Source organism: Nasonia vitripennis, chromosome 3 (assembly GCF_009193385.2).
Source record: "Nasonia vitripennis strain AsymCx chromosome 3, Nvit_psr_1.1, whole genome shotgun sequence".
In the NCBI taxonomy this organism is placed as follows: domain Eukaryota; kingdom Metazoa; phylum Arthropoda; class Insecta; order Hymenoptera; family Pteromalidae; genus Nasonia; species Nasonia vitripennis.
The window spans coordinates 7,576,785-7,604,535 of NC_045759.1; the positions used below are offsets into that span (position 1 = coordinate 7,576,785).

The 27,751-nt window shown below is 43.7% G+C and overlaps 4 protein-coding genes across 12 annotated transcripts in view; 2 read left to right on the plus strand and 2 right to left on the minus strand.

The window, feature by feature from the left end:
* Positions 1-160: 160 nt before the first annotated feature.
* LOC100117816 (cell wall protein DAN4) lies at positions 161-2,531 on the minus strand. Of its 2 annotated transcripts, none has more exons than XM_001607155.6 (4): positions 1,858-2,531; positions 1,245-1,408; positions 905-1,157; positions 161-833 (listed from the first exon to the last, which is right to left on the minus strand). In XM_001607155.6, exons 1-4 carry the CDS (start codon positions 1,943-1,945, stop codon positions 739-741), a joined length of 600 nt encoding a protein of 199 aa, XP_001607205.1. In that variant the 5' UTR covers positions 1,946-2,531; the 3' UTR covers positions 161-738. The 2 variants fall into 2 exon arrangements, with proteins under 2 accessions (XP_001607205.1, XP_032454450.1); XM_032598559.1 differs by lacking the exon at positions 1,858-2,531 and adding an exon at positions 1,517-1,645 and having other exon boundaries at positions 1,245-1,436.
* Positions 2,532-2,754: 223 nt separating this feature from the next.
* Positions 2,755-7,586, plus strand: LOC100122551. Its single transcript, XM_031926421.2, has 7 exons — positions 2,755-3,241; positions 3,325-3,512; positions 4,690-4,926; positions 5,172-5,288; positions 5,364-5,451; positions 5,609-5,747; positions 6,086-7,586. The coding sequence occupies exons 1-7, from the start codon at positions 3,190-3,192 to the stop codon at positions 6,294-6,296; spliced, it is 1,032 nt and encodes a 343-aa protein (XP_031782281.1). The 5' UTR covers positions 2,755-3,189; the 3' UTR covers positions 6,297-7,586.
* Positions 7,587-13,542: 5,956 nt separating this feature from the next.
* Positions 13,543-20,414, plus strand: LOC100122540 (homeobox protein SIX1-like). 2 transcript variants are annotated; one of them, XM_008215348.2, is made up of 5 exons: positions 13,543-14,066; positions 15,610-15,936; positions 16,024-16,479; positions 18,590-18,975; positions 19,577-20,414. In XM_008215348.2, the coding sequence occupies exons 1-5, from the start codon at positions 14,056-14,058 to the stop codon at positions 19,765-19,767; spliced, it is 1,371 nt and encodes a 456-aa protein (XP_008213570.1). In that variant the 5' UTR covers positions 13,543-14,055; the 3' UTR covers positions 19,768-20,414. The 2 variants fall into 2 exon arrangements, with proteins under 2 accessions (XP_008213570.1, XP_016840231.1); XM_016984742.2 differs by lacking the exon at positions 13,543-14,066 and having other exon boundaries at positions 14,849-15,936.
* A 1,725-nt stretch (positions 20,415-22,139) lies between these two features.
* The window catches only part of LOC100677936 (cysteine-rich motor neuron 1 protein), a 112,553-nt gene continuing 106,941 nt past the window's right edge, over positions 22,140-27,751 (minus strand). For 6 of the 7 annotated variants that reach the window (XM_032598553.1, XM_032598556.1, XM_032598554.1 and 3 more), the window contains one exon: positions 22,140-25,805. In XM_032598553.1, the coding sequence (XP_032454444.1) occupies positions 25,572-25,805 (234 nt within the window). In that variant the 3' untranslated portion in view covers positions 22,140-25,571. The remainder of the gene's footprint in view (positions 25,806-27,751) is intronic. The other variant, XM_032598558.1, reaches the window with a different exon arrangement.

Genomic DNA, 27,751 nt, shown 5'->3' on the forward strand with positions numbered 1-27,751 from the left:
CTACGGCTAGGGACATCGTTCTGTCACTAGAACGTCGATATATCGCGAGCGAAATGACCCTATACGCACGACGACGAGCTGCGGTAGGATAATTATTGCGGCTATCTCAATTGCGATTGCCTTTTTTGGGTACTTGGTGGGAGTACGTGCGAATGCGGAATTTCGTTTATAGTATATATTTATTTCATCGTAAGATTAGAAAATGTAACATACATTTTTATACATTTATACACTATATAGTTTTTCTTTATTCAAAGAATAAATGCCATTTGACTTGAATCAAGACTTAGTATTGTTTTTAAGCCACTTCTTATACAGTTTGAGATTCTTTTTTTCACTCACTTTGACTTCTTTTGCGCTTTTGTGATCATCGCAAACATCTTCGTAGCTGTGCATAAACGTGTGGATGGGAATGAATAATTGAAAAATCTTCTTACAAGTACTTTCTATTTTTTTTTGTTTTCAAATATCAGTAATACTTTCACTCTAAATTAAAAATTTAAAACCTAATGTATGAAAAATCAAATCAAGTCGGATCAGTCGTACGAATGCACATATCTTTTCTTTTTTTTCTTTTAACATACTAAGAGCACTTCAGCATTTGTAACCAATGCTATACGCTTTATAAAAAATACAATATTACTATAATTAAAGTGATTAATCTTAGTATTCCACACACTTTGCAGTGCTGATAATCTTTGTTTAGGAGTTTTAGATCGTTTGAATGAGAGCGTAATCTCAGAGAGTGCGATAGCTACGCTCAGTTTTGATTTTGTAAAATTTGTAAGAGCCAACACTCAGTCCAACCAGACAGGTTGTCAGGATGATGCCACCTGCAAATAAAATTTCAGTGTTAAATAGAGCTTGTAAACAAATAAATTAAAACTATAAATAGTTAACTCACCCAAGAAGCTCAGACCATCAAAGTGTCTTCCTTTGGGTGGAGTTGGTGGAGTAACAGGTGAAGAAGTAGTTGCGTTCGATGGAGCACTTGTAGGCTTAGGAGTTGGAGATGGATCTGGTTTTGCAGTTGTGGAGGTTGAGGAGGTCACAGGTGTCGTTGTTGAAGGAGTAGTAGTAGTTGGTTTATCAGTTGGCTTTTTAGTTGGCTTTTCTGAGGTAGTAGTGCTCGGTGTTGTAGATGTAGTCTCGGTCGGCTAATCACAAATCAAACAGATGATTAAATTTCATCAGGATCTTAAAAGCATTCCTATCAACACAAATTTCATTCAAAGTATACTCACTGGTGCAGTAGTAGGTTTAGCTGTCGTGGTAGGGGTTGAATCTGTCGTTGTATTAGTTCCTGAAGGGATAGGAGTTGTCACATTGCTGGCAGCAGTCGTTGAATCCGGCACTGATGTTGTAGACACCTGAGGCGGTTGAGGTGGCATAGCTTTCTCAGTGGTTGCTATAAAGAAACGAAATAAAGCACATAACTACGGATGACGATGAAGTGATGGTACTGTATGACTAACACATGTGCGAGATAAAAGAGGTCTGGCAAACACAGACTCACGGACAAAGAACAGCCATTCGCATTTCATAACTTATCAGTATATTTCAATAATTCTCTCGACTCTGATGAGAAATATTTAAATGGCTCGCAGCTGAATCCACGTTTACACTCTTAAAAAAAAAAAAAAAAATCCATCCTCGCGAATTTGTCTCGAAAATTCCACGTAAAAAGAAAAACCATCCAATTGAGCCAAAGCCAGCGCGACATAATAACGCGAACCCCGGAAAAGTCCCACTCCGTCCCCCGCATGAAGTAATGCGATCGCAAGTTCCACGCGTCCACCATTGGAACATTTAAGGAAAATAAGAAATAACACATAGGCATATATTGAGGATGCTTACGACTAGTCTCTCCAGCAGCAGGATGTCCAGTGACCAGACAAGCCAGCGCCAGGACAAGCACCATCAGAAGTTCGTTCCTCGACGTCATGGTTTTTCTTCGCACTTCTCGAGAAAGGGAAAAGTCAGGCAGAATTCAGAGCGGAGCACACACGCACGACAGCGCTCGCGGTCGAATCGATTCTGATGTAAATTCCGTGTACTGCGCGACTAGCCTGCTGGCTATGCCTATATACTATATACACGCTCTCGACTCGAGAGACAGCGCAGCTATAGTGTGGCGGGTTATTTCGCAGCGAAAAAAAAAGAAAAAAGGCGCGCACGAAGAGAGGAAATGTGGGGAATGCCCGCGACTGCTATACTGCTACTGCTGCGTCGATGCTGTGAGAGGACGGATGATTGTCGTCGTCAAGTTATATCGTGGCTAATACGCGAGCCGCGACATTATAATATTACTGCTGAACTCTCTGACGTGTGTAAGTATGCGTGTGAATTTACTATAGGTTAGTTGGACTGCTATAACGCTCGATGGTAAGTTCTGGGCTATACGAGTAACGAGACTATCCGTTCTTCTCTGTGACGCGCTGCAGCGGCGCACACCGTTAGTCCGATGTTTTCGTCCTTGTCTCGCCCGTGCGCGCGCGCGCGCCTAACCGACGTGTTGAAATTGCTGGATCTTGATATATATATATATATATAGGTATACACCTGCGTGCCTATATTTATTATAGCTATATGGGTTTGGGGGAAACGGCTACGTCATCGGTGGCGCTGCAGTCGCCGTTACTATACCTACAGCTCTCGTGTATGTTTTATGCCCGTGTGTATATATATATATATATATATATATATATATGTGTATGCGAATTTGCATATGCTCGGCAATAGGAGATAAAGATTCCGGAGTTTTCGGATGATCGTTCGGCTGGAAGTTGCCGCATCTCCGGACTTTCCAGGGGGGTTTTTCGGTATACCGACACATAATACGGGGAATCCCCCGGTTATCTATACGTATTCCGTATACTCGATTACGCTATCTCGAATTCTGTAGCTCGCGCTCTGAACGGCGCTCTAAAAATAAAGTAGGTAATTGAAAAATTCAGCCACCCTGGCGGAATTAACGAGGCTCGTCTGCAAAAGGAGTGGCGGCGGTGCAACATATGCGTAGGCGGTGCATGCGCGCGCGCGCGCGCGGGGGTCTATTGATCCCTCCGGTTGCGCGCGCCACGGCCCTTCATTCCTCGAAGTATAATACTCGGCGCTTCGTGTCTTCGAGCATTACTCTAGTGTCCTGTAAGAGCCGTCAGCGTGAGGTGTGCATCTAAATATCAGAATATGGCGTATCAGAGGATGTCCTTCCTCGGAGCTTCCTGTCTGCTGCTCGTGGGTGAGTTGAATTTTTTGAATGGAGGATTGATATTGATGGGGAATTGGTGAGGGTGTATCATTGATTTTTCGATGTTTCTTCAGTTATCGGGCCGTTGATGCGAGGCTCGGCTCTCGTCCTGCCGACCCTGACGACGACGACGACGACGACGACGACGACGACCACGACGACGGAAAGTCCACAAAGTGCGGATACTGACGAACCTTATACCACCAAGCGCAACGCCAATGTGTTTTTCGATGGGCTGCCGAAAGTTACACCGTTTCCCCTCGTGAGTATGCCATTTAATCCTGATTTGAGATGCATCAGGAGAGTGAACGCGAATTTTTCTGGAAAAGGTGAACTGATCCTATACGACTGAATGAATGAAGTACTATCACTTACTTATTTCATTGCGTCTCGAATAAAATACTTCACAGCCTACGAGTACATCACACGCACCCCTGTCTAATAAAAAAAAAAAAAAAAAAAATCGCTCCACCCTTCGCCATCACAGCTCCGAATATATTAATTCCAATTCAACACGGCACACTGAGACTGCAGAATAACCCTTGCCCCTCATCGATTTCCACCCGCGTCTGTCGAGGAAATCAATTTGCAAACTCTTCACAAGGCTGATTCTCCACGCGCGTTTCACGCCAAATTGCAGCAAACTAACCGATATACATATAAGGAATAAAGCCTTGTCCCAACACTACCGATACCCACGAATAACGTCACGTAATTACCGACTCGTAATTCGCATCGCGTATGTCGCTACGCGTCGTGCACTTTCGTCCTACGCGACTAGATTGCGCTCACGTGATTGCAGCGACGCGAAAAGAGCGTACCTACGAAGGTGCGCGTATAGTAGGGGTGGCTTTTGACGTAGATATCGCGTGGGTGAGAGGACACTCGTCGTAGTACTATTACTACGTTTATGCGCGAGATTTGAATCTTTTCGTGCGGGGGGAAAGTGTTTTCCAGCGAATGATAAGTAGATTATTGGGTTGTATACGACGGGGATTCGAGAAATGAGTCTGTTCGAGTTGCATCGACCTTCGGTTAATAATAAGCGTTTTGCATTTTTATTACAATACAAGTTATCAATTAGCACGAATAATGAAAAAGTGAAATAAGGCTGCTTGCATACACTCGAACTAATCGTCATTCGCTCGTCGTATACGGCTGGATTGAAAAGGAACCGATGATAAATATCAGCGCTTTAAAAATTTCTCCACACAGTTGGATAAATCGCGCGTCAGAAACACAATAGCCACTTTTAACAACATCGCGTTCTAAAAACATTCGACCGGCGAGATTTAATGTTAGCCTTTTTTCCAATCAAACAAGTACCAACAAGGACAATAGAACCCTTCGATCGTCGGAATACTCCTCCAAACAATCCTTTTCGCGTCATCCCAACGCTTCTTCCAATAAGTTAAAATCAAAACAAACATCCTTCCCAGCCGGTGGTGAACAACGAGATAAAGCCGACAGCCAGTGCAACGGCGACGTTGGCGACGGCCAAAGCGAAGGGCACACTAGCCCCCACGACGACGGTCAAGACTACCATAGCACCGAGAGGGGGTAGTTCCGAGATGCCTCTGTATCGACTCAACGGCAGCAACGGACAAGCTTGCATACTGCTGCAGGTCGACGCGCTTATCACCGTCAAGTACAAGGATAAGCTCGGAGAGGAACAGGTTCGTTATATATACTAGATACTTCGAAACAGTGTAGCTGGACTGGAAAATCTATGTACAGGCTGCTATCGATGGGGGCCGTAAAAAAGTCAATTTTACAAGTAATAGCCGCGAGCTCGGCGTTAAAAAAATGTTTATCGTTGTATGTCAAAAAAAAAAAAAAAAAAAAGAAAAAGAACTCGGTTCGAACACGAACCTGTGCGCGACGGTTATCTAATCGCGCGGAAACGGCGATTACGTTCCAGGAGGCTGATATTTACGTCCCGGATGAAGCGACGGTGACCGGCAACTGCGACAACGAAAATTTCGTCATTATGTCCTTGAAGTGGAACGCCTTCGTGCTGTCGTGGAGCTTCGCCAAGGTACGGGTATACAATATTATGTCGTCCAATCGATATGCACAATTTTCTAACAAATCATCTCACCCCGCATTCCAGACACCCGGTGGCGAGCGATGGTACGTCGATAAGATCGAGCTGACTTACAACTCGAGCGATCGACACTTCGAGCATATCGATCAGCCCAGTGAGTAACGATCGATCCTCCTCCGCATTATGCAAATTTTCGTCGGCTTATATATCTGCGTATAAAGATAATGCTACTGTCATCGAGAAAAATACTTTTTCCTCTCCTGTATTTTATGACATTGTTTAAAGAATTTTTATTGTTAAAATCGTTGCAGATAGAACAATAAGATTGAGCACAGCAGCCAAGCACAGCTCGATGCTGTTCCCGACCCCCGTGGGAAAGTCGTACGCCTGCGACGACGAGCAGGAGATTCTGCTTACCGACGGCAAGAATCATGCCAGTGTGCTCCTGAGGTAACGTTCTGTTGTTTTTTTTTCTCACTCGCGCGACGACTTTTTTTTATTTCAACTTTCGACGATGAGTTACGAGTTTGAAATATTACTCCGATCTAGATACGAGCTTTATTGCGTGTAATGTAGAGTTTTCCCTCTGGGACGGCGAAGATATATGCATACCGTTTAAACAGGGATAATGAGAGTTTTTAATCGGGCTGATTAAAAAAATTAGAGCTTGTTCGTTAAACCTTGAAAGATTGCTCCTGATGAAGAGCGCAAGTGTGCGAATATCCTACATAAGTTATTTACTCGAATAAAAAAGAAAAAAAAAATAAAAAAAAAATTCACTCTTGCAGAAACATGAAGCTGCAGCCGTTCAAGTTCAAGAACAACGACTTCGCGATGGAGTTCTCGTGCACGGCCCTGAGCGCACGCGCGGGTCGGGACGAAACCGCGCCGGTAGCCGTGGGCTCGACCCTCGCCGCAGCCGTCCTCCTCACCATCACCGGTTACGCCGCTTGGCGCTACTTCAAGGTCAAGAAGGTCAAGTACGACACCATGGAGTAATTTGAATTTTGAATTTCCCGCGCGAGGGAAAATTCATTATGTGTTATACCAGAGACGTAGCCGCACGTATGCGCCCCTTTCGTTGTCCTTTAGATTATACATCACCTACGGTCGATCCGCACGTTTTTTAAGTCAATGAAAAAAAAGAAAAGAATATCCGAGTTTATGGTATGTTTTGTATTTAGGGCGCGTTATACGCTACGATCTATACAGTGTATACGTGCGTGTGATCGTTTTGTCTGAAAGAAATCTATTGCATATATTATATCGAAATTGTTTATTCGTGTCGTTTTTCATTATTATATAGTATACACGACGTTGATAGGTATATTACATTATAGCCGCATCGTTATCACGCGTAACGAGAAAATAACAATATATTATATGCATGTCACGACGCATCGAGAACGATATCCCATTATATTCGATATAGACGACACTCTCAGCTCTCTTCAATTATATTAATTAAGAAATAATGAATATAAAATATACACGAAGAAAATTAATAATAAAATAAGGATAATAACAAATTTTAAAAATGTACGTTCGAGAAACGGAAAATCGCAAACTCTGAAGGTTGTATGTATAGCGAAATGAAATTGCAGGCAATATCTTAAAAAGCCTTTCAATTTTTCAAAGTCAATGTTACATAAAATTGCAGTCGTTCGCGCGTACGCATCTCATCGATTCCTCCATCTGTCCGATAGCACTTGCTGTTGTTTCTATGCATATCGTTTACATTCGTTTGTCGAATTTTCCCCGTAATTATACTCTACTCGTTATTATTATTATATAATTGATAGATCTATCGTATACTGTACTTCTAGTCCGTAACTTTACATTGTACGAGGGTTTGTAATTCTAGTCGATTTAATAACACACACACACACACACACATATATAGCCAGCGCTGATTTCGCGTTATGTGCTCGATGATGAGAGAAAACTGCATATTCGAGATAGCGTTTTTACTAGTCGTTTCGAAAGATTGACGCTTTGAAGCTTCCGATTAATCGTTTGAGCAATTGTTCTTGAATTGATGATACTTACTCTTATAAAAGGAGAGGATTTGTTTAATTAATTTAGAAAAAAGGGGGGATTACAGACACGTGAAAAATGAGTTATATGATTAAGTGACTTAGCTCGTATACATGAACGTTGTATAAAAGAAAAATACAACAAGTGCAATGGGTATACTTGTACATAAGATGAGTAGCTTATATCCTACGCATTTATGTACTTATCTTATAATATTATACTGATGTGGCAAAAAAAAAAAAAAAAAAAAAAGCGGAACATGCATATCTATGATATAAACCTCTGTCTTCCAAGCGTATGATATATGAAAATAATAAAATATATAAGTATATGATATATATATATATGTATATATATATATATGAACAAAATAATATATTTCTTGTGTACATACGATTCTCTTACGCGTATGTAATTATATTATATGAGAACATTCTATATATTATATTATAGTGTATAATTATCTGACGCATATCATTTTCCGAAATGTCAATATCGTCAATTGGTATACTCTAATATTGCATTATTGTTTGAGAAAAGCAAACACGTGACGCGCGAATTGGACGCGTTCGACGATGAATTAGCGCAAAGTACACCGAATGGCCTAATTGGACAAATTTATCAGAAATGCTACGATAGAATCCGAGTGGAATGATTATACAGAAAGTTTTCTTCGAAATACATAGCTACAGTAAATACAATTCGACACCCATAAAACTAAAAGCTCAACCCGCCATAATGATGTATTTTTATGCTTAACCGACGAGCAACTCTCGCATTATAACGTGATCGGACCGCAACGCAAAGAAAACAAGTGTACCAAAGGCGCAAGGAAAATAAAGGAGTATATGTATTTAAAAAAATGTTTTATATATAGTGCGTTGTTGGTGTTTCGCGCGCGTGTCGAAAAGCCACGTGTAAACCACGTGTAAAACCGACGATGACGGTGAAAGCTGCGATAGATCGACTGGAACAAAATCGGGACGCAAAAACGTCTATATAAAAATCCGAGTGCGCAGCGCCGCGCGCGAAGCATCCATTTGAAATTATACTATATATATATATAATATATATGGTTTGAATAAAGGCTGTTAAAAAAAAAAAAAATAAATAAAAGAAAAGAAAAAGAACATGTTACGTGCATATGGGATCGGCTGCTCCCCTTCTCTCGTCCGCAGATGCTGCGTGTTGTACATTGTAGAGAGTGATCTGACGCTTTGGAAAAAAGGAGGGCGTGAAAAGTACAGTCCGCCTTTTTGCGCAAGCCCCCAATCGGCCGGCTGCGATCGCGTGTGCGCATTGTGCAAAGACACGCATACATACCGCGTGTTATATGTATAGAGCGTCTAAAGGTCCAGAAAGCTGCCTCCACCTCGGGAACTCCGTTAATCCTGGTTTTCTTCTCCTTCTCCGAATGCGCGCATAGTTATCGCGTTGGAAAATCGCCCCGTGTATATAGAAGACGTTGCCGCGAGAGATGGTTTAACGAAGCGACGAGAGCTGTGTGTGTGTATATATATATATACACGACGGTGTTGAGTGACTCCCATGTCGGCTTGTTATCCGCGTTATCCGCAATTACCCCAAAACAACCCCCGGTTTATAAATTATAGGTCGAGAGAGCGAGCGAGTGTCCCCTGCGCGTGCCGAGTATATATATATATATATATACACACACGCATCTGTCATCTCGATGCGGGAGGGGAGTGCGTGTTATATATATGGCTGTGTCGGCCAATTATTGCGCAACTCCTTCGCGAGGCTCTGTGGAGGCTTTTTTCTTTGTGAAAAAAAATAATAATAAAATCGCCACGTTATCTATAACAGAATAGCACACGCAGGATAAAAAACGGCGCTCCGGAGAAGCCACCTCCGCGTATAACTTGTATACGCGTATCGCGCCGGTATATAGAAAGAAAAGCCGAGAGATAAGCCATATATAGTTAATTCCACCGACACATCTGCGTGTAGCATGTCTCCGTTCGTCGTAACTGATTAATCCTCTAAAAATAGTCTATCCCTGCACACGAGCATCGCAGATGATAAGCGTCTCTCGATTAGCTACTATACAGCTGTGTAGCGTGAATTTCGCGCAGGTGTTGCCGCGTCGACGTATCTATGCTCGTTACACACCGCCAGGACACGTCGGGAGTGTGTTATTGCGACGAAGCGTGAAACTCGAGACACCCTTGTATACTCGTACACATAACCAGCTCTCCTATCTAGCTATATATATATATATATATATATATATATATATATATATATATATATATATATATATATATATATATATATACGTAGTGCCGTCGGTCGAGGGATTTCAGCGCTACGCGAGAGAGACTTTTACGAGGGTGAGGGGCTGCAAATTGGCGATAGTTCGATTGCGTAATGCCTATAGCGTAGGTTTTACGAGGGGCCGATTGTTTTAACGCGATGGACCAGCTGGGAATTAGCTTGCGCGGGTAATTGTTTGTCCAGCTTTTCAAAATATCGAAACAGGTAAGGAAAAGACGACATACCAATAAATTACCCGATGAGAATTGGAAAATTTGATGAAAATCGTAATGAATTCTTAGTGAATGTTTTTGTTTTTGTTTTTTTCAATAAGTATTTTCATAGAATTCTTAATGATAGCTTCAGGTTTTAACGAATGTCCGCTTCAGCAGCATTAATAAGGAATTATTATTTTTTCAATGAAATTTCGCAGCAGATGCTCTGGTGTCAAAACAGAAGTCTTACCAAGTATTCCTTATTATTTAGCGTGGATTAATTGTTACCACTGAAGAAATCATAAATAATTCTTGCTTTTAAAGAATTTAATTTTCGTTAAAATGTCGCGCACGCGTTTCATAGGTATTATTATTGTTGTTAATGTTATTCATATATTAGAAGAAATATAATTAAAAAATTAAAAGTTTTTGACAGTGACGGGAATCAAATACAACACTTACCTAAATCGAATTATGGGCTAATTAATAATAAATAAATAAATGAGAAGCAATGTATGATTGCAGAGAAAAATATATAAATTATTCAGTAATAAAAGTAAAGTGGCGTTTTCTGAGACCGAGTGTTGAATTTGTAGAAACTCCACTAGTTCTTGATATTCATGTGTTTCTAATTAACACGATTTTGTATGTTTGATAATTTTCTTCATAATTCACACAACCATAAAATACTTTACTTTCAGTTGTTAACATTGCACATTTCAGAAATTTGTTTATGAAGATTACTTCATGAATACTTTTAAATACTCTAAGTCTTTATTTAACGCGGACATTCGAAAATTCTTTACGAATGCTTTTTTTTATCAAAGTCTGCTCATCGGGATACTCTCGCTCAATTAGCTGTCCAGCCACAGGGCTAACTGCTCACTTCTCAGCCCATCGTCGCAACTCATCCGAACAAAAACCGCACTCCAATCATCATCATCATCATCATCATCATCTCCACAGGCCCGAAAACCCACACACACAGCACCGGCAATAGTTTCTCTCAACGGGAGCTTACATACAGGCAACCCCCCTCAAAGGGAAAATAGAAGCAACGCGACACACAAAGTTCATATAATAAACCTCGACGAGTCGAGGACCCCGTCTCTCTCTCTCTCACTGTTGAAAAGAGCAGTAGAGAGAATACGCGTGTGCCGACCCTCTCTCTCTCTCTCTCTCCGGCCATTCAAGTGTCGCGCGCTTTTGTGTAATGCTCTTTAACGCGACTACGCGACTGTTCGAGAGCAGCTTCCCTTCAATCCCTCGTCCTTCTCTCTCTCTCTACACATTGTGTCGCGCGAATACACATTGTGCTAAACATAACGGAGAGGCGCGAAAGAGAGAGAGAGAGAGAGAAAATGGCGCCCAACGTGGGAGTGTCTTTTTCTCTCCTCTCTGCACTATATGGTAAATCCGATTTTTCGTCGAATTTTTCCCTCGTCCTCGTCGAGCGCTTACACGCGTTATATACTTTATTGTCCCGAGGACGGATGTAGTTGCGTATCGATGAAATTCATCGCTGCTCACTTTTTTACGAGGATTATCCATATTTTCGGCTATTATTCGACGTCTCCTGACATCTGCGGACTTGATATTACATTGTAATCCCGGTTTTGAGGACGGGAAATTACGTCGCGTGTAATGCGGGATTTCGAGGCGTAATCGGCGCAGGATCGACGTTCAATTGTTCGCGAGCAACAGATGAATCTTGTATTACACATTCGAAACTGTATAACATATATAGCCATTTGAATCGTGTACATTGAAAAAATTCGTCCGACTAAATAATCGCAAGCAGCGCGTAAATATAAAGGAACGCGCGAGTCGTCTCTCTTATCGCAACACACACTATAAACCTCCTGGTCTATAAAAAGGAAGCGAATAAAAAGAAGAAAAAAAAAGAACGTTACGGTCGTCGTATTCGCGCGGCGCATGCAAGACAGCGCAGTGCAGGAGTGTAGATAAAAGGCGAAAGTCTCGCGGTCGAGTCAGCGAAACTCGATCGTAGGAACCTGCGCTTAATATTTTCCCACAAAACTCGGCTGACGACGGAGCTTTTGATTCGAGTGTGTTATAGAGAGAGAGAGAGAGAGAGAGAGGTGGGGGGGGGGGCAGGGGATATTCCTGATAAGGAGCTAGCTGCGGCTGGAATTTTCGCGCGCATTTTCGTCGGCTGTGTATGTTTTTAGGAGAGAAGAGGTCGGAGAGAGTGTCGGATGTGAGGTGTTGGGTGAGAAGATACGAGATTATCAATGGGTGTAAGTCGTAGACGGTATTGCATAGAAATATAAGAGCCGACACGCTCGATTTCAAAACAATACGATCCCCAGCTTCCCTGAACCTGAATCGCACATGTTCTCGATAAGACACGACTTGTTTTCGCGATGATGATTTCTCGGATCGACAGGATGAAACATTGTCACACACACACACACACACATATATATATATATATATACGCATCGAATCAGCAGCACAGAGATCGCGCCGCTCTTTCGATTCGACGAACGCTGACGGTAATAACAAAACGTTGAGAGTATATCTCCACCCACGCATTAATGTGCGTATAGGAGTATATATAAAAGTTGTGATGAAATTGTGCTGAGCCCCGATTGACTATACGCGTTATTGAGTTATCGTATAGTATACCCGTGTAGGCTATATATCAATTTTCCTTGTACCGCCGAGATTCATGGACTATATACTGTTTTGATTATGAATTAACGCAGCTGATGTTATTAATTTCTCAACTAAATAAACAACCAGCGTACGCTATATATCTCTCTCTTTCTCTCTCTCCCCAACCCCTGAGGAGGAAAAGCCCTTATCTCCCCGAGAAATCGTCAGCAGCATCATCGCCGCTGAAAAACCGCAGCGGCATTATCCCCATCATCCCGCAGGACAACCCATATACTCAGCGCGTCGACGAAATTTATCAGCGACTTCATCGAGCCTTCGACTCTCCCTCGCGGCGAAATAATTAGTCGGATCATAAATCCCCGCGTCGCGACTTAACGAGCGTCGCCCTTAAAAAAAAAATAAATATATATATATATATATATATATACGCGTGCGCCTGTAACGAAGGGGGTATATACAGTAACGCATAGGTACACCTATATATACACTGTGATGACAGTCCATACGGGGTCGTGCCCTGAAATCAAGGCGCATCTAACTAACCGTGTAATCGTCAATTTCGGCTTATTACAGTGCTCCGCGTCTGGACAAAGTATAGAGACTCTCTTTCTGCTGATTGCAGCTGCCGAAAATCCGGCTCTTTAATGACTCGAGCGCCTATGACTATTATAGTCTATGCATCTCTGTTTTTTAAGCTATACGTCCAGGCCAGTGACACATAAAGAGCATATTTTCGGGCATTAGCGCTCGCTACCTGTTTTTCACGCCTACGGAGGATAATACCGCGTGTAAGATGGCCCGAGGGCTCTCGAGGCGGTGGTTTTAAGGAAAGAGAGTGAGAGAGAGAGAGAGAGAGAGAGAGATCCGATCTCTCCATCTCGAATACATAGAGCCTAATGGGCGAATAATCTAGACGCGCTCGGCTGCGCTTATACCTTCCTCGATGACGACGATCCGACGTCCCTCTCACTCTGTGGTTCTACGCTCGCTCGGACATTCCTCTCGTTCCAACGGCTGCGTCGCAACATATATATATATATATATATATATATACCGAACTGCATTGCAAAAATAAATCACAATCGCGCGCGACAACTGCACTACACAGAGCTTCTCGCGCATCGGAGATATAACACTTGGCTTATCGGCGAGTGTCACATATCGCTATTACAGGGGCCACCAACCTGCTCGTCGCGTGAAAGCCAACACCGATTGATCGGCTGATACACTCGGGCGCGCGCGCGCACACCAGTTTCCATGGGAATCAACTCTCGGCCCTTCTTCTTTCGCGCAGTTGTACATACAGACACGCGTGAGCGAGTAGAGCATCAGGAATGCAATTAAGCCCGGAACGCGAGTGCGTAAAGAGGGAAAATGCCGTCTGTATGCGGTATAGATATATAGAGGTAGTCTTGAAGCCCCGGGAAGAGCTGCTGCTGCTGCTGCTGCTGCTGCTGCTGGAGTAACGGGAGACTCGCGATCGAACAAGACGCCATCGTCCTGAGAGAGAGAGAGAGAGGCGCCGACGCCCTCCTGGATTTTCGCTGCTCTCGAACAGTTTGGCCTAGTTCAAAAACTGCGCGCTGATGCTTTCAAGGTGAGATCAGAGTCCGCGGACGATATAATCCTCTCTTTCTCTCTCTCTCTCTCTCGAATAAGAGAGAAAAAAGTCATCATCAGAGCGGACGCTTTTGATCGAGACGTTTTCGCGCGCTTATAAGAGGCTTAGAAAAGTTGCAATCATCAAGAATCTATGGGATATAAACAATCTCGGGGGCGACACATACGCGAACAATTAGGAAGTCGAGGCGGAGCAGCAGTGGCGGCGGATATATCAAAGAGAGAGAGAGAGAGAGCTGTGTGCGATGCGCTGCGAGGCGTGGCTGCGTCGGCGCACGGATTGGCCCCGCGAACAGACGTCTTCTCTCGTTGAGCTCTGTGAAGCTGCGTGTACGTCCTGTGATCTACCCAAGCCCTCGCGCGTCTCTCTCTCGTCCGGATGTATAATAGCCCAGCGATCAATCGGCCTCTGGCGGCTTCTGTCTGTGTTATCTTCTTTTTCGCCGCTTGTCCGCGATTGGGTAAAATAAAACGATAACCAAAATTGTTTAGCGCCTCGAACAGCCGGAGCAGAAAAAGCGCGCGCGAGCCGTCTTTGTTCGGGAGAGAGGGAAACGGAGCGTATACAAAAGCTTTTAAGATATTAAGCCTATATCTTGCACGCGTATTTTCAAATTTCCTCTCCGAGCGCGGCTAATCCTTTGTCGACCGGCGCGCGCTTTCTAGCTACCTGTAACGCGCGCGCACGAGGCTCTAAAATACAAATTCCTGCATTCTATTATTTACGCTTTATTTTATTATTTATTTATTTTTTTTTTTTCTCAAAGTTCGAATATAGTACGCAGTTACTCAATCGCATATAACCGTGAGAAATTTTCAGACAGCGCATGTAGCTTTCGGTTACAAAAACACGAGATCCGCTGGTTCAGCAGTTTCTTTCTGCGTCTTATACTTCAACCTGTACAACATAGATTCGTTCATTTTTCGAAAAAAACAAAAACCATTACGCGCTTTAACTTCCCGTCCAGCCGCGCAGCGCGACGACAAGAGAAAAGCAACAAAAAGCAACAAAAAAAAAAAAAAAAACAAACTCGCCAAGCGCGAGCGAGAAAAAGAAGCTTCTCGGCGACGGATAAACACCGGAAACGGAACGCGTCAACTCGGTCACCCAACACCTTAAGTCGCTCGCATATGCGCTTCGTTATAATTTCGCCGACGTTCTCTCTCTCTCTCTCTCTCTCGCGCAAAAGTGCGCTCATCTCCCGATTTTCCCAACACACACACACACACACACATGGATCTCGAGGGTGCAGAAAGGGAAAGATCGTCGGAGCCGCCCCTCAGCCGCGAGAATCCCGCCTCGCGACCAATCCGAGCTCGACTACAGGGGCGACACGCGTTCCCCTCCCTCGTCCAATACTCGTGAGAGAGAGAGAGAGAGCCCGTCGAGCCGCTGAACACAGTCGTTCGCGCGCGCGAGCCTATGCCGCTCGCGCTAGATAGTCGTTGTACAGTTGATAGACTTTTTCGCGAGTGCCTCGAGTGAAAATGAAGCTCGCGGTGCGAGGTTCGATCGACAGCCTGAGCTGCGAGTCGAACGTCGGTGCCGGCGATCAGGAGCAGCGAGCCGCGGTCATGCTGAAGCTCACCTCCAGAGCCAGGGACATGTTCGGCAGTGCGGGCCCTCCGACGGCGAGTTTCATCCAGCAGTCGATGGACCAGCAGCACCAGCAGCAGCAGCAGCAGCCGTCGGTGGAGATGAGCTCGTGCGGCCTGCCGACTACCGCTTCCCCGGCGACGATCTTCGGAAGCGGCAACGTCGTCGGCGCGCAGAGCTACGACCCGGAGAAGGTCGCCTGCATCTGCGAGGCTCTACTCCAGCGGCGCGACATCGAGAAGCTCAGTCAGTGGGTATTTTTTTTTATTTTTTTATTTTTTTTCCTCGCATCCTCCCTCTCTCTCTTGGCGATCTAAGCGAGCCGTCTCCCCCGCAGATTCATCTACTCGCTGCCGAAGCAGCGGATGATGAGCGAGAGCGTCCTGGTTGCCAGCGCAACGGTGGCCTTCCACCGGCGCAACTACTACGAGGTCTACAAGATCCTCGAGTCGAACCAGTTCTCCCAGCGCCGACACCCGGAGCTCCAGCAGATGTGGTTCAAGTCGCACTACCTCGAGCAGGAGAAGGTACGGGGTAGACCCCTAGGGGCAGTCGACAAGTACCGACTGCGCAAAAAGTTCCCACTACCCAAGACCATCTGGGACGGCGAGGAGACGATCTATTGCTTCAAGGAGCGCTCGAGGAACGCGCTGAAGGAGATGTATCTGAAGAACCGCTACCCCAATCCCGAGGAGAAGAAGAACCTCTCGAAGAAGACCGGCCTGACGCTCACCCAGGTCTCCAACTGGTTCAAGAACAGGAGGCAGAGGGACCGTACGCCCCAGCCAAGGGCGTGAGTTTTACGAGAATTTTTCGCTTCTATACCTAAAACGCGTCGGCTTATCTCGTGTTATTATTGATAAAAGGCGTAACGGAGACTCGAGAGGCTCGCGCGACACGCCGCGATGTGTTCGCGTTTTAATCCAGCGCCGGATATCGCCGCATTGCTGCTGAGTAATGCGCTCATGTGTGTGTGTGTGCGCGCTGCTTTATGAATGAGGCCCGGATATTTTTCCGCGCGCGAGCCGGCGGAATATAAGGGATCGACGGGAGAGTGCGAGTGAGAGAGAGAGAGAGAGAGAGAGAGAAAAAAAACGCTCGAGTTAATGGCGCGAGGAGAGACGGAGGAATATATCGAAGAAACGGCGCGCGAGCGACGAGTTTTGTTATGGCTACGCGAGGGGCTCACGGTCACGCGGACCGCCGCCGACGCTCGCGACTTTTTAAAAAGTTGCGTTGTTCCCTCTAGGAACTGCTCTAGATCGAAGCAGTGGTCGATGTCTACGAAAATCATTAGCCCTCGAAAAATCTCGTCCCTTGCCTGTGGCTCGCGAGGGCAATAGAAAGAGGAAATGCAACGCCCCATTACCGTTTTATATGCTCCGCGGCTTCGGTTACGGCTCTTCTTTCAGACTATTGAGCTGTTCACACCCTCGGCGAACGTGTGCTCGGGCGTGTTATACACACACCTATACAACCGATCGAAAGAGAGAGAGAGAGAGAGAGAGAGAGAGAGAGCTGTCGCGATGCTTCGATTTCGAATTTGAAAATCGCGCCTTTTTTCAAAAACGCAAAAGTATATACACTCGGGTATTGCGTGGCAGTATGGAGAGGAGAGAGCAAATTAAAAAGGTCGTTAAAAATGCCCCTCTCTCGCTCCAGATTGAATTCTCGAAAGGCGCGCGTATACCTCCCCCGAGACGTGAAAGAAGAAAGCGACTGCAGGAAGGAAGGAGAGAGAAAGAGAGTGAGAGAGTGGAAGAAGAAAAAATAAGCAGCGCGCCTTTGTCGCGCGACTGGAGGGGGCGGGAATTATTGACGCGAGCAAGAGCTCTCTGTGTTGTGCTGTATGGTCAAGGAATTATATCGCGAGCTGAGAGTTTGTCGGTTCTGGAAAGCGAGATTGTTGGGATAAGGCAGTGTCATTTGTTTGGGGGGATCGGTTTTGCTAAATAGTTCTCGAGTGGTATATACATTTTTCAGAGGTCTACGTCACGATTAGTTCCTGAAAGAAGGACGTCAGCGAGAATCATAATCATAAACGCCACTGATTTCCCCTCTCGAACTCGGCCAAATCAAATCATCCGTAATAATCCCCGCGCTTACATAGTAAACACACCCTCGACAAATCCGATCCCTCGCACTCTTCGTCTCTCTTCGCTTATAACGAGATTTTCCCTCGGCGCGGCAACAAGTGCCCGAACGACGGATCAGACCCGCGTTATAACACCACACACACACACACATGCGCGTCCGTCCCCAAAGACAGACTCCCCGCGTGGACAGACTCGCGCGTTTTTCTCCTCGTTCCTTCTAATTTGCTTCTCGCGACGACGACACATACGTGTGCGCGGACCTCATCCTGCGCGGTCAGTTTTTCACGGCCACGAGGAGCTGGCGACTTTTCCCTTCCCAGAAGCACACGTGTGTGTCGTAAGCTCGAGAGCGACGGGGCCGCAGAGAGACTCTCCGGCAAGCGAAAGACAATGGTGAGGACTGCAGCAGTCGCACATCTGCGCGCCAGAACTCGGTTCTGCGAGAGAGAGAGACTATTAGGTATTTCGTGCGTGCGCGCGCGCAAGAGAGAGAGAGAGACAGTTCCCGGGAACTTTTCCCGGCGATAGTTTTCCGTAACGTACCTTTTTCCGTGAGGATTAGCGGGAAAAAAATTGGACGGCGGATAGCTGTAAATTTTTCGAGGAACGACGCGACGGAGGGACACGCGCGAAGAAATTTTTTTTTTTTTTTTTTAGTGAAAGGGTTTGAGTCATGGTATTGTTGTAATTACCTTAATGACTCTTCGAGTGTTTAAAACAAAATTTACTTCAATTATCGCTTGCACTTGTAATACGTAAGTAGAAAAGACAGAAAAATAAATAAAACATCTCTCTGTCTCTTTCCAGCGACATGCTACCCCTGAACTGCCAGGCGTCCAACCCGCTCACCAGCCCCTTGGGTACCGCTTCTCATCATCACCAGCAACAGCCCCAATCCCAACAACAACAACAGCAACAGCAGCAGCAGCAGCAGCAACAGTCGCTGAACGGCAGTAACAATTCTCTACAGACGACGATAGAGTCGGGCTACTCGTCGCTGACGATGTCGCCAGTCTCGAGTATGGGCATATCGCCGGGTATCGGGCCGACGACGGCCATGGCGCATCACCACGGATACGCCAGTCCCGTGGTCACGCCCTCGCCCGTTCACACGACCCACCCCCACGCGGCTGGCCTCAGCCCCATCGGCGACGTCAAGCCGCATTGCGCCTACGCCAGGGATCTCTACGACAGTTAGTATTTTTTTATTTTTATTTTATTAGCTTTTTTTTTTATAAATATAAAGGTTTTTAATGGGCCTGGCTTCGATTCGCGTATAAAGCTGGTGGGGGTAACGCGGATGGTTGCTTGACAGGGGGTTGTTTCGAAACTCGTTGTTTTTTTTTTCTTCGAATTTTTATTCGCACGCCGATAGTGATAATACGCGGCAATACTGCAATTATCTCGATACGTACCTTTTTTTCGGCTCTCGTTGGCAGTACGCGCAAGCAAATGAATGCCTGAATAGAGCCCCCCGCTGCAGGCGCCACACGCCGTGAGCGACGTATATACACCTATAACTTATGTGCTACTCGAGCTCCTGCATCGAGGGTAAAAATAACACGAGTTGATCCTCAAGTAAACATTAAAGTGAAACCAAATAACGTCCTCTTAGCAGGTGGCGGCGATTCTTATGTAACTGCCTTTTTAAAGCTCCACCTGATGCTCGCTTTAATTAGACTCGATTCTACGTTCCTGAATGTTTTGAAAAGAATTGACACAGTACATCATTTGTGTTTAATATGTTCGTTTGTCCATCACAAAAAAAATTCAGACTCACCATTAAATTTCCAGGAAAAGAAATCGAGCAGAGTCCGGTGTACTATTCGGCCCACTCGAACGTCTCGCACCACCAGTACTACCAGCAGAGTCACCATCACCACCACCAGATGATGACGGGCTCTCACCACCACCACCATCACCACCAGCTCGGAATGGCTTCGAGCTACGAGAGCATGCTGCCACCGCCCCAGCCCTCGATGTGACCGACTGACTGCAGTCTTCTGAGGGCCGACGAGGCCAACTTTCACCACGACGAGGCTCACTACTGCCAGTCCGCCGACGACTGCTGTAAATTGCTCTGAACTCATTCGGCTGGTTCACCTATCATTACCATTATTGTTACACTGATCTCCTCCTCTACTTCGACGAATGCGTGCTGAATACTATTTCTTTCTTTTTTTTTTTTTAAGCATCGATCGTACTATGCGTGATTTTTGCTGTCCGAGTCGCAGATTATGGCTTTGATTCCTTTTTTTTTCACACCATTCGCGTTCTCGGCTATACTGCGCGTATGAATGCGAATTTTTTGATCGGATTATAAGAGAAAGAGAAAACGACGTGATGCATGCAATATTCAACGCAGGGCGATGCAAGTTCGCGTGTACAAAATCATCATCTCGTAGGGTTATAAACATTGTCCTCGGAGAATCGACTTATCGAACGAATAATTCTACCTTTTGTCATTTTTACTTCCATTAATCTAGCGCAGGTGTAAATAAGAGCATCATCTACTATACTTAAATCGACTATATATGTATATGATGTAAATGTATAAAATATTAGTATTATCGAAACATTGTGACTGTACATGTACTGTATATAATATAGAAAAATCAATGTGTATCAGAAACGAGTTTTTCTTATTTACAATCTCTGATGTGAATTCGAGATGATTTACAGCGACGTCCCGAGTTTCTATACCTTCGAATGCACTTCTCTTGTTTAGAAACAGTAGGCAGCTACGTAGGGTAATCCCACACTCGAGGGTACATTCGATGGGTCGACTGTCGGTATGGAAGATACGGATTTTCGATTCTTCTTTCCTCGTGTGGCGGTCGGTAAGGCAGGTAATCTACCTTACGCGAACTACAATCGATTGATTTTACTTAATGTTTGAAGTTTAAAAATGGCGCGATTTTATAATACGCATACTTCGTGTATAGCTCAGCAGTTATATTATGAGCGGCTCGAGTACTAGCAGGCCTAACAAGGTAGTTCTGTCAGAGTGACACACCGCTATATATACATTTTGCGCGTAGATCGTGATGAAGAAAACGGGAAAGTGCTAATGCGCCACCTATTTTTGCAATTGAAACTAGAGAAGTCAGGCCAGTCCACAATCGTTTGTATGACTTTACGTTACTGTTCGACTACGGCAGATATACAGTTTTACCTTTTTATTATGATAATGATTAGAAATTTAGTACTGATTTTTAAAAGTCTTTTGCGATCTGTTTAACTAACTTTATTCGAATGAGAGAATACATTGACAAGAGTAAAGAAAAAATTTGATCAATCCAAAGTTACACTTGAGTTCGTAATTGATAAGCCAGCTGGTGGAAACATTATCGAAAAATGTGTATAAAGCGTAAATCACAGCCGTTAAGTCAACAGAGACCCAAATCTGCGAAAATATATGCATCAGAGCTCTAAAGTAAATAAATTACGAGCCCGGGCACGGCCCTAATGGAGCTTAATTCGTAAGCCAAGATTTAGCTTTTAATTCCTCGTTTAAATAATAAAGCAACAAGGTATATGTACACGCAGCCTTATAATACACTGTATATAGGTATATAGATACACACACACACACAGAGAGATAACTATACACTGCACAGGTTCTCTCCGCGGGCTCTCCGCATGTTGCACGAAGGCTCTCGAGTGGATATAACGTAAAAGCTCGCAGCGGTGGTTGCGCGCGTTTGCTTGCCTCCGGGCTCTTTTGACGTTAAAACCTGTCACTTCTGCCGAGGCTTTCTTGCGGCAGCTTTTTTGCAGCTTCGGCTATTTTCGCGATGCCTTGGTATACACTCCAGCTGAGGCATTAACGAGACGTTTACAAATAAAGCGTCGCTGTATGTGTGATACGTGCCCGCGTGTGTGGTTTACTATCGGTACACACACGCGACAGGTAATCGAGCGACGACCTATTCACCTGCACTGGCTACTGTACACGTGGGCTTCGACTTATTTTCTCGTGCGAGAGTCTTTGTGTGCCTCTGGCTCGTGACGGCAACTGTTTGATCAAAGCTTATTATTCGGCGACTCTTCAAAGATACATATTGCCTCGCTTAATTCTCTGCGGTGGACTCTGTAACTGAATAAAATCCAGGTTATTCTCGTTGCTGGAGATGAAAGCTTAATTGGATTTGTTAATTAAGATCCCTTTATAATATTGCAATTTTAATGGAATGCGAGAGGGAGAGAGAGAGAGAGAAAGCTTTCGCTGAAAGCCATTATGGTCGTCAATACGGAGATTTAAATTTATGAACTTTCTTTGTATACGGCGGACGTGAAAGGTAAAAGAGAATTGATGGATGATAAAGGTGATGAGTGTGTACTGAAAAACGAGGTATTGAATTAAATTAACTTTTTATATTTTATTTCATTAGATATATAAGCATGTACAATTGTGATCTCTCGGTTGAGACTCGATATAATATATTTAACAATAATATCACTAGTCGAAAACAAATTTTTATTTTTATTCACTCGTAAATTTGATCATTTTTTGTCTTCTCAATCTTTTATGCAATAGCGGTCGGACACATGTCGGCAGATCAGCGTGTGTTTGCGCATGTCTTTTTTTTTTGTCGCAACGAAAAAAGCCAAACGAAATCACGCCTTTTAACCGTTCTAGTCTGTTAGGCAGCTGTTTCATCAGTCGTACAAGAGAGAAAAAAGCTTGATAATTATTTTTATTTGTTTGTTACGTCGTCGTACGCGTCTAATTCATATCGACCGTTTGATTAATATTGTCTTCAAGGTACATTGCACGTTTATACGAAATTCTTGACCTTATTATTCGTTCGATAATAATATCAACACATGATGCGATATACTTTTGCGTATATACCCCTACATGCACACACTATAATATATGCGATTATCTCTTACGAGTACGTCTACATGTTTTCTACGCCATCTCTTCGTCGTCATTGTATAGCTTATACTGAGCTTTTAATTGGAGAATACAATGTAACACGTAATCGTATGTATATTATGTATAATTCACGAGTGACTTTTTCACATTGAAAAAATATATATTAATTTAAGAAGACAACGATCTAACCTCTGACAGTACACGGTTTTCACTCGGTACTGCTATTTGGATATGTGTGGGTGCATGTGCCTTTCGTTCCGAGTTCGAACGCGTCTGCATTTAATTCGTAAACTTGCTGATGCGCATCTGCTCCTGCCAGTATCGGTGTATTTGCTGGGGTAGATTCGTGATATTTTGAGTACACAAATGGTTTAGCTATCGGAAGATTACAAGATTTACACGTAGCGTTCGTATTATTATGAACTTTGTTTATATATTACTTGTTTAGTATATATGCTTTAGTTTAATATTTATCCATTTATTATATTTCTTTTTTTTTGTTACAATTTAATTTAGCTTTAGATGTGTTTATAAGGTGAAATAAATATTGCCATTGGCCTGGAAGAACGGGTTCAAGATATGTAATATCCGAAAGTATAAAAGTGTTTTGAATAAGAGCAGTACAGTGATGGATGCAATCCATCGGAGCATAAGAGTTTATTTACAGTTTCTGTGTTTTCACATTCTTATAATTCGACGTCCGGGCCGTTTATTTGTGCAGGGTATATTATTTTTACAGTTCGAGCAATCGTTTGTTATATAATCTTATTCGCTATACAATCAATAAATGGAAACCGTTTATACAAACGCGCGATGGCTTACTTAAATCTACATTAAACTTGCAGTGAGGAATCAAAACAGTCTATAGAATGGTTGCAAAAAATTAATCTTGTTGAAATGTTTAAAATTTCTGCGTGTCGAATACAATATGTTGACAAAGCATTGAGAGAACCGTTCAAAGCTTGACTAGACGGAATTTTTAAACTGTTAACGTTAAAGAATTCCCGAGCAAAGTGTTAAACAAATCAGTTACACACCTGTAACATTGTGTAATATTAAATTAAATAATTCTATAAACAGTATCACCTTTAAAGAGAATATTATTTATCGAACGAACACGCCTACTCGACATTTATTGCGCAATTAGAACAACGATGTTATTATTATATGCGTATAGCTTAAATGATTACTCAGGGCAGTAAGATTTATTAGCTCGTATTAATTCTTGCGCCACTGGTAACTGCGGCAGCTTAAAACAATGCAACGAGAAACGTGCCTACGACCACCAAATGGATAATTTTGGTCCGACGCCTGGAAGTGTAATCAACAAAGTAATAACGTTTTCTCCAAAGTTTATTTTAATCAATCTTATATTCACAACTCGATTAATCCTTCGCGCCGATAATACATAAATTGTGTACAACATATTTAATGAATATTCAACAGATTTTGAAAAAGTGATATGCTTTTTATTTCTGCGAATCGGAGCATGCTTAATTTTTCTCTTTTTGATCGATCATCACAGTACACGAAAAGTTTGCTCACTTATACACTTAACTTTGATAACTTACAAACTAGAAACTTGCATTGTTTTATGCTCCATATAACATTTAAACGCTATTGCTTCTCTTCAATAATATACAGACTACATTGTATAAAAAATAATAATAATACAGACGACGCGAAAACAATCTTCTCTATACGAAATCAACAATAAATACGAGAAAGAAAGAAGAAATAAATTTCGTTCGCAGGCTAATCCTTTATTTTCATGCGTAATAATAATACTTTTAATTTTTTTTTTGTCGAAAGAACATAACATAATACCAGGTCTGTGCGTATATGTGTACATTGTCGAATTCACATGAATAGCAAGTATACTCTCCGGACGTGTTTCTCTGTTTACAACTTCGCAGTAGAAGAACAAGAGAGAGAAGACGGAGTCGGTTACACACGAACGCTGTCTGGTCCAGAGATCAATGAATCGATCTTGCATACGATTTCGCGTTCGGTTTGCCAAAGCTCGTTCCCTCTCTCGGAGCGGATAATAGAGGAGCTAAGGTACGGCGTAACAGTTGACATTAGCCCATCCATCCGGGCGGCGTTTACACAAGATACACGATAAAACGTCGACGATCAACGTGTCTATAATATAACGTTGCTTTGTCTCTATACTATATGCGAAAACGAGAGATGCGTCGTGCTGTATATAGTTCTCTCTCTCTGGGAAATATTAATAATTAAAAAAAAAAGAAACGAGCGCACATTTCCCGCCCCTTCGGGCAATCAATTACAATCTCACGAGCCCGTCATTTGGCAAATAATACTGTAGCTACGACTAACGAAATTAACATAATGATAATGCGTGATAATAATAATAATCATATATAATAGAAAGAATAATAATGATAAATCAATAGTAAAGAACGATATGATATAGATTTATATATTAGTTCTCCGTCGCTTGTAGACTATGCGATAGAGCTGTTAACAGAAGATTACGGCCCCGTCAAGAGGCCATACATACGTGCAATACTTTATACAGTAATAGGAAGGAGATATACAATAAGCTTATACATCGTGTACCAACTACATCATCCTCTTCTCTTCCACGCACGTTCGGCTACATTGCTATATATTATTTATATATATTTATATATACCCTACAATAATCAGCCCCCATCGGGGGACTTCTCTCATCGGTGTGTGTGTGTGTGTGTGTGTATATAATATGTATTAAGTGTGAGTGAGATCTAGCTTAAAACTTCGGTCGGCCTACATATGCGTTATCGTTCTCTCCGCGCTCTGATATCGAACTTGTCTGTTTATGTGTCTCCTGCAGCAGCAACGGCGATAGAGGGAGAGATGACTGTAATAATTATTAAGAAGATGACGGCGATCAGCTCAGAGGGAGACGATCTTCTCGGCGTGTCGCAGGACGGGTACGTGGTGGCCCTCGTAGACGGGAACACACTTGTAGTACTGCTGGGGGTAGCCGGCAAAGTCGGCCTCGGACGGGGCGAGACGTGCCCGGAAACGACTGTGCACCAGGTGGACCATTAGCAGGACGCAGAGCAGGGCCAAGACCACGACTAGGACGATCTGGATCGTGCCCCAACCTCGTGACTCGTCGGCCGCCTAAGGACAGAGAGAGAACATCGGTCAGGATATTTTTTTTTTTTTCATACGAAGCTTTGTAGATAAAAGTTTCCGGGGAGTGGAAATCGAAGTTGTCGGTTGTTTTTATATAGGTAAACGTCTGGACTTTGAGTAAATTTAGATTTCAAAAAGGTGAATATCAATTCCGCGCAACATACCACTTGAAAGGTTCCTCTCCCTCCTAGTGAATATTTCATCGCGCATAATAGACGTCTTTAAAGCGAAGTAGTCCCTTCGTTATTAAAAAGCCACACCATCCCTTGGGCTCAAGTCGTAGGAATTAGAAATACGCGAGGGAAACGCGCGCGCGCGCGCGCGTCGCCTCGTCATTAAAAATTAACATCAAGTATATTTCGTCGGGGGCTTATGTACTGCGGATTACGCAGTCGTTGCGCTGCTAATGCGTGTACACGCATCAGGCTTTTAGTGTCTTAGTGCCTCGTTGCACTTTGCTACTCGCGCGCACCGCGCAATAAAATACTCGACATGTAGCGAACAGGAGGTATAGAGCTATATACATACACAACTAATGCCTCCATTATGATATCGCTCGGATGATACATCGGTAGACCGAAGAGCAGAGGCAGTGCATTAAGCCGCTTACTGTTTGTTATACTAACCGCGGGTGCATTAGCTGCAGCAGCGCAAAAGAGGCTAAAAAAAGCAAAGAGTAAGAAGCCTATACCCATCGTCTATTGATAATTCAAGTATGAGCTGTTGACTTTTCGCTCGCGGCGTTACAATCGACCTAAATTACGTACCGACAATTAACTCGCTCATCGCGTCGAATCAATTATTCGGCAACCGACCGACGATCTCATAATGAACTAGATGTGTGTTAGATTTCATACAATCCGCGTCACTGCGCACACACGCGGAATAAATATCGTCTGCTACGCGGACTCTGGAACAAAAGCCGGTAAAAAATGTGCTTTCATTAATATCGCCGCTACGAAGGAAAGAGAGAAATATCTATAAGCTTTTCCAATTTCGTCGGCGGCAGTTCTCGTCTCTTTTTCGCAACACCTGCGCGCTGCGCGTACGGGGAAATTGGAAAAGTGCGCGGGAATTTCGATTTCTCATTCGAGCTTTTTTGATCTCCTCTGCAGCAGCAGCAGCCGACGAAACACTAACGATCAATCCGGGATTAAAAACGTAATCTTTCCAATTTTATAAAGGTTATTAACGACCTTGCAGCACTCGATGCTTTTCCGCCTGGATTATGCCCATATAGCTGCGGTTGTAAAGCTTTATTCCGAGAGAGAGAGAGAGAGAGAGAGAGAGAGAGAGAGAGAAGCGCAATAGAATCATTTAATCATCGAACATGGAAGAGTGTAAGCGCGTTGTGTACTTATTTAGTGTGCGTAATAAATGGAATAGTTACTCGGCAGAATGGAGTGTTTCCGAAGCTGTAAATAAATTCGTATACACGTGCATTAGTAGAATGAAACGGTAAACTCGTGCAAGCTTTCGAATGTTGGGTATAAACAGGTAGCTTTACACGTTCACCCTCAAAAATGCCAACCACAGCACCCAATTAACTCGCGATCCTAATCCGACCACCGGCGCCGCTGACACTACGACCGCAGAAATACCAACTTACCGGGATGTATATCGGACAGCATCGTCGAGCTTGCGGAGCGTCTCGTTGCAGCTGATTCGTGCCCTTGAGAGTCGCGTTACACTTGGACGTTCGCAAGTAAGATTTGTTACAAGCTTGTGTGTTTTTGATATCAGGTGGAATCAATCATCACACGATAAAGCGCGCGGTATCGATTCATAAATAAGCTTGCAAGCAGGCGACAGGCCTACATCCAGCATCCTTATCCGCTCGAAAACTCTCTCTCCGGTCCTGCTAATGGCCAAAAGCGATTATCCAAAAAACGAAAAGCCAGCAGTCAAGCATCGCTGGCAACTTCCCTCTT

Bases quoted from the DNA above. Each gene is read 5' to 3' on its own strand.
- LOC100122551 (XM_031926421.2), top strand. From the start codon at position 3,190: ATGGCGTATCAGAGGATGTCCTTCCTCGGAGCTTCCTGTCTGCTGCTC. The intron at 3,513-4,689 runs GTGAGTATGCCA...CATCCTTCCCAG, and splicing joins AAGTTACACCGTTTCCCCTC to CCGGTGGTGAACAACGAGAT. The intron at 5,748-6,085 runs GTAACGTTCTGT...TCACTCTTGCAG, and splicing joins CATGCCAGTGTGCTCCTGAG to AAACATGAAGCTGCAGCCGT.
- LOC100122540 (XM_016984742.2), top strand. From the start codon at position 15,578: ATGAAGCTCGCGGTGCGAGGTTCGATCGACAGCCTGAGCTGCGAGTCG. The intron at 16,480-18,589 runs GTGAGTTTTACG...GTCTCTTTCCAG, and splicing joins CGTACGCCCCAGCCAAGGGC to CGACATGCTACCCCTGAACT. The intron at 18,976-19,576 runs GTTAGTATTTTT...TTAAATTTCCAG, and splicing joins CGCCAGGGATCTCTACGACA to GAAAAGAAATCGAGCAGAGT.
- LOC100117816 (XM_001607155.6), bottom strand. From the start codon at position 1,945: ATGACGTCGAGGAACGAACTTCTGATGGTGCTTGTCCTGGCGCTGGCT. The intron at 1,409-1,857 runs GTAAGCATCCTC...GTTTCTTTATAG, and splicing joins TGCTGCTGGAGAGACTAGTC to CAACCACTGAGAAAGCTATG. The intron at 834-904 runs GTGAGTTAACTA...TTTTATTTGCAG, and splicing joins TGATGGTCTGAGCTTCTTGG to GTGGCATCATCCTGACAACC.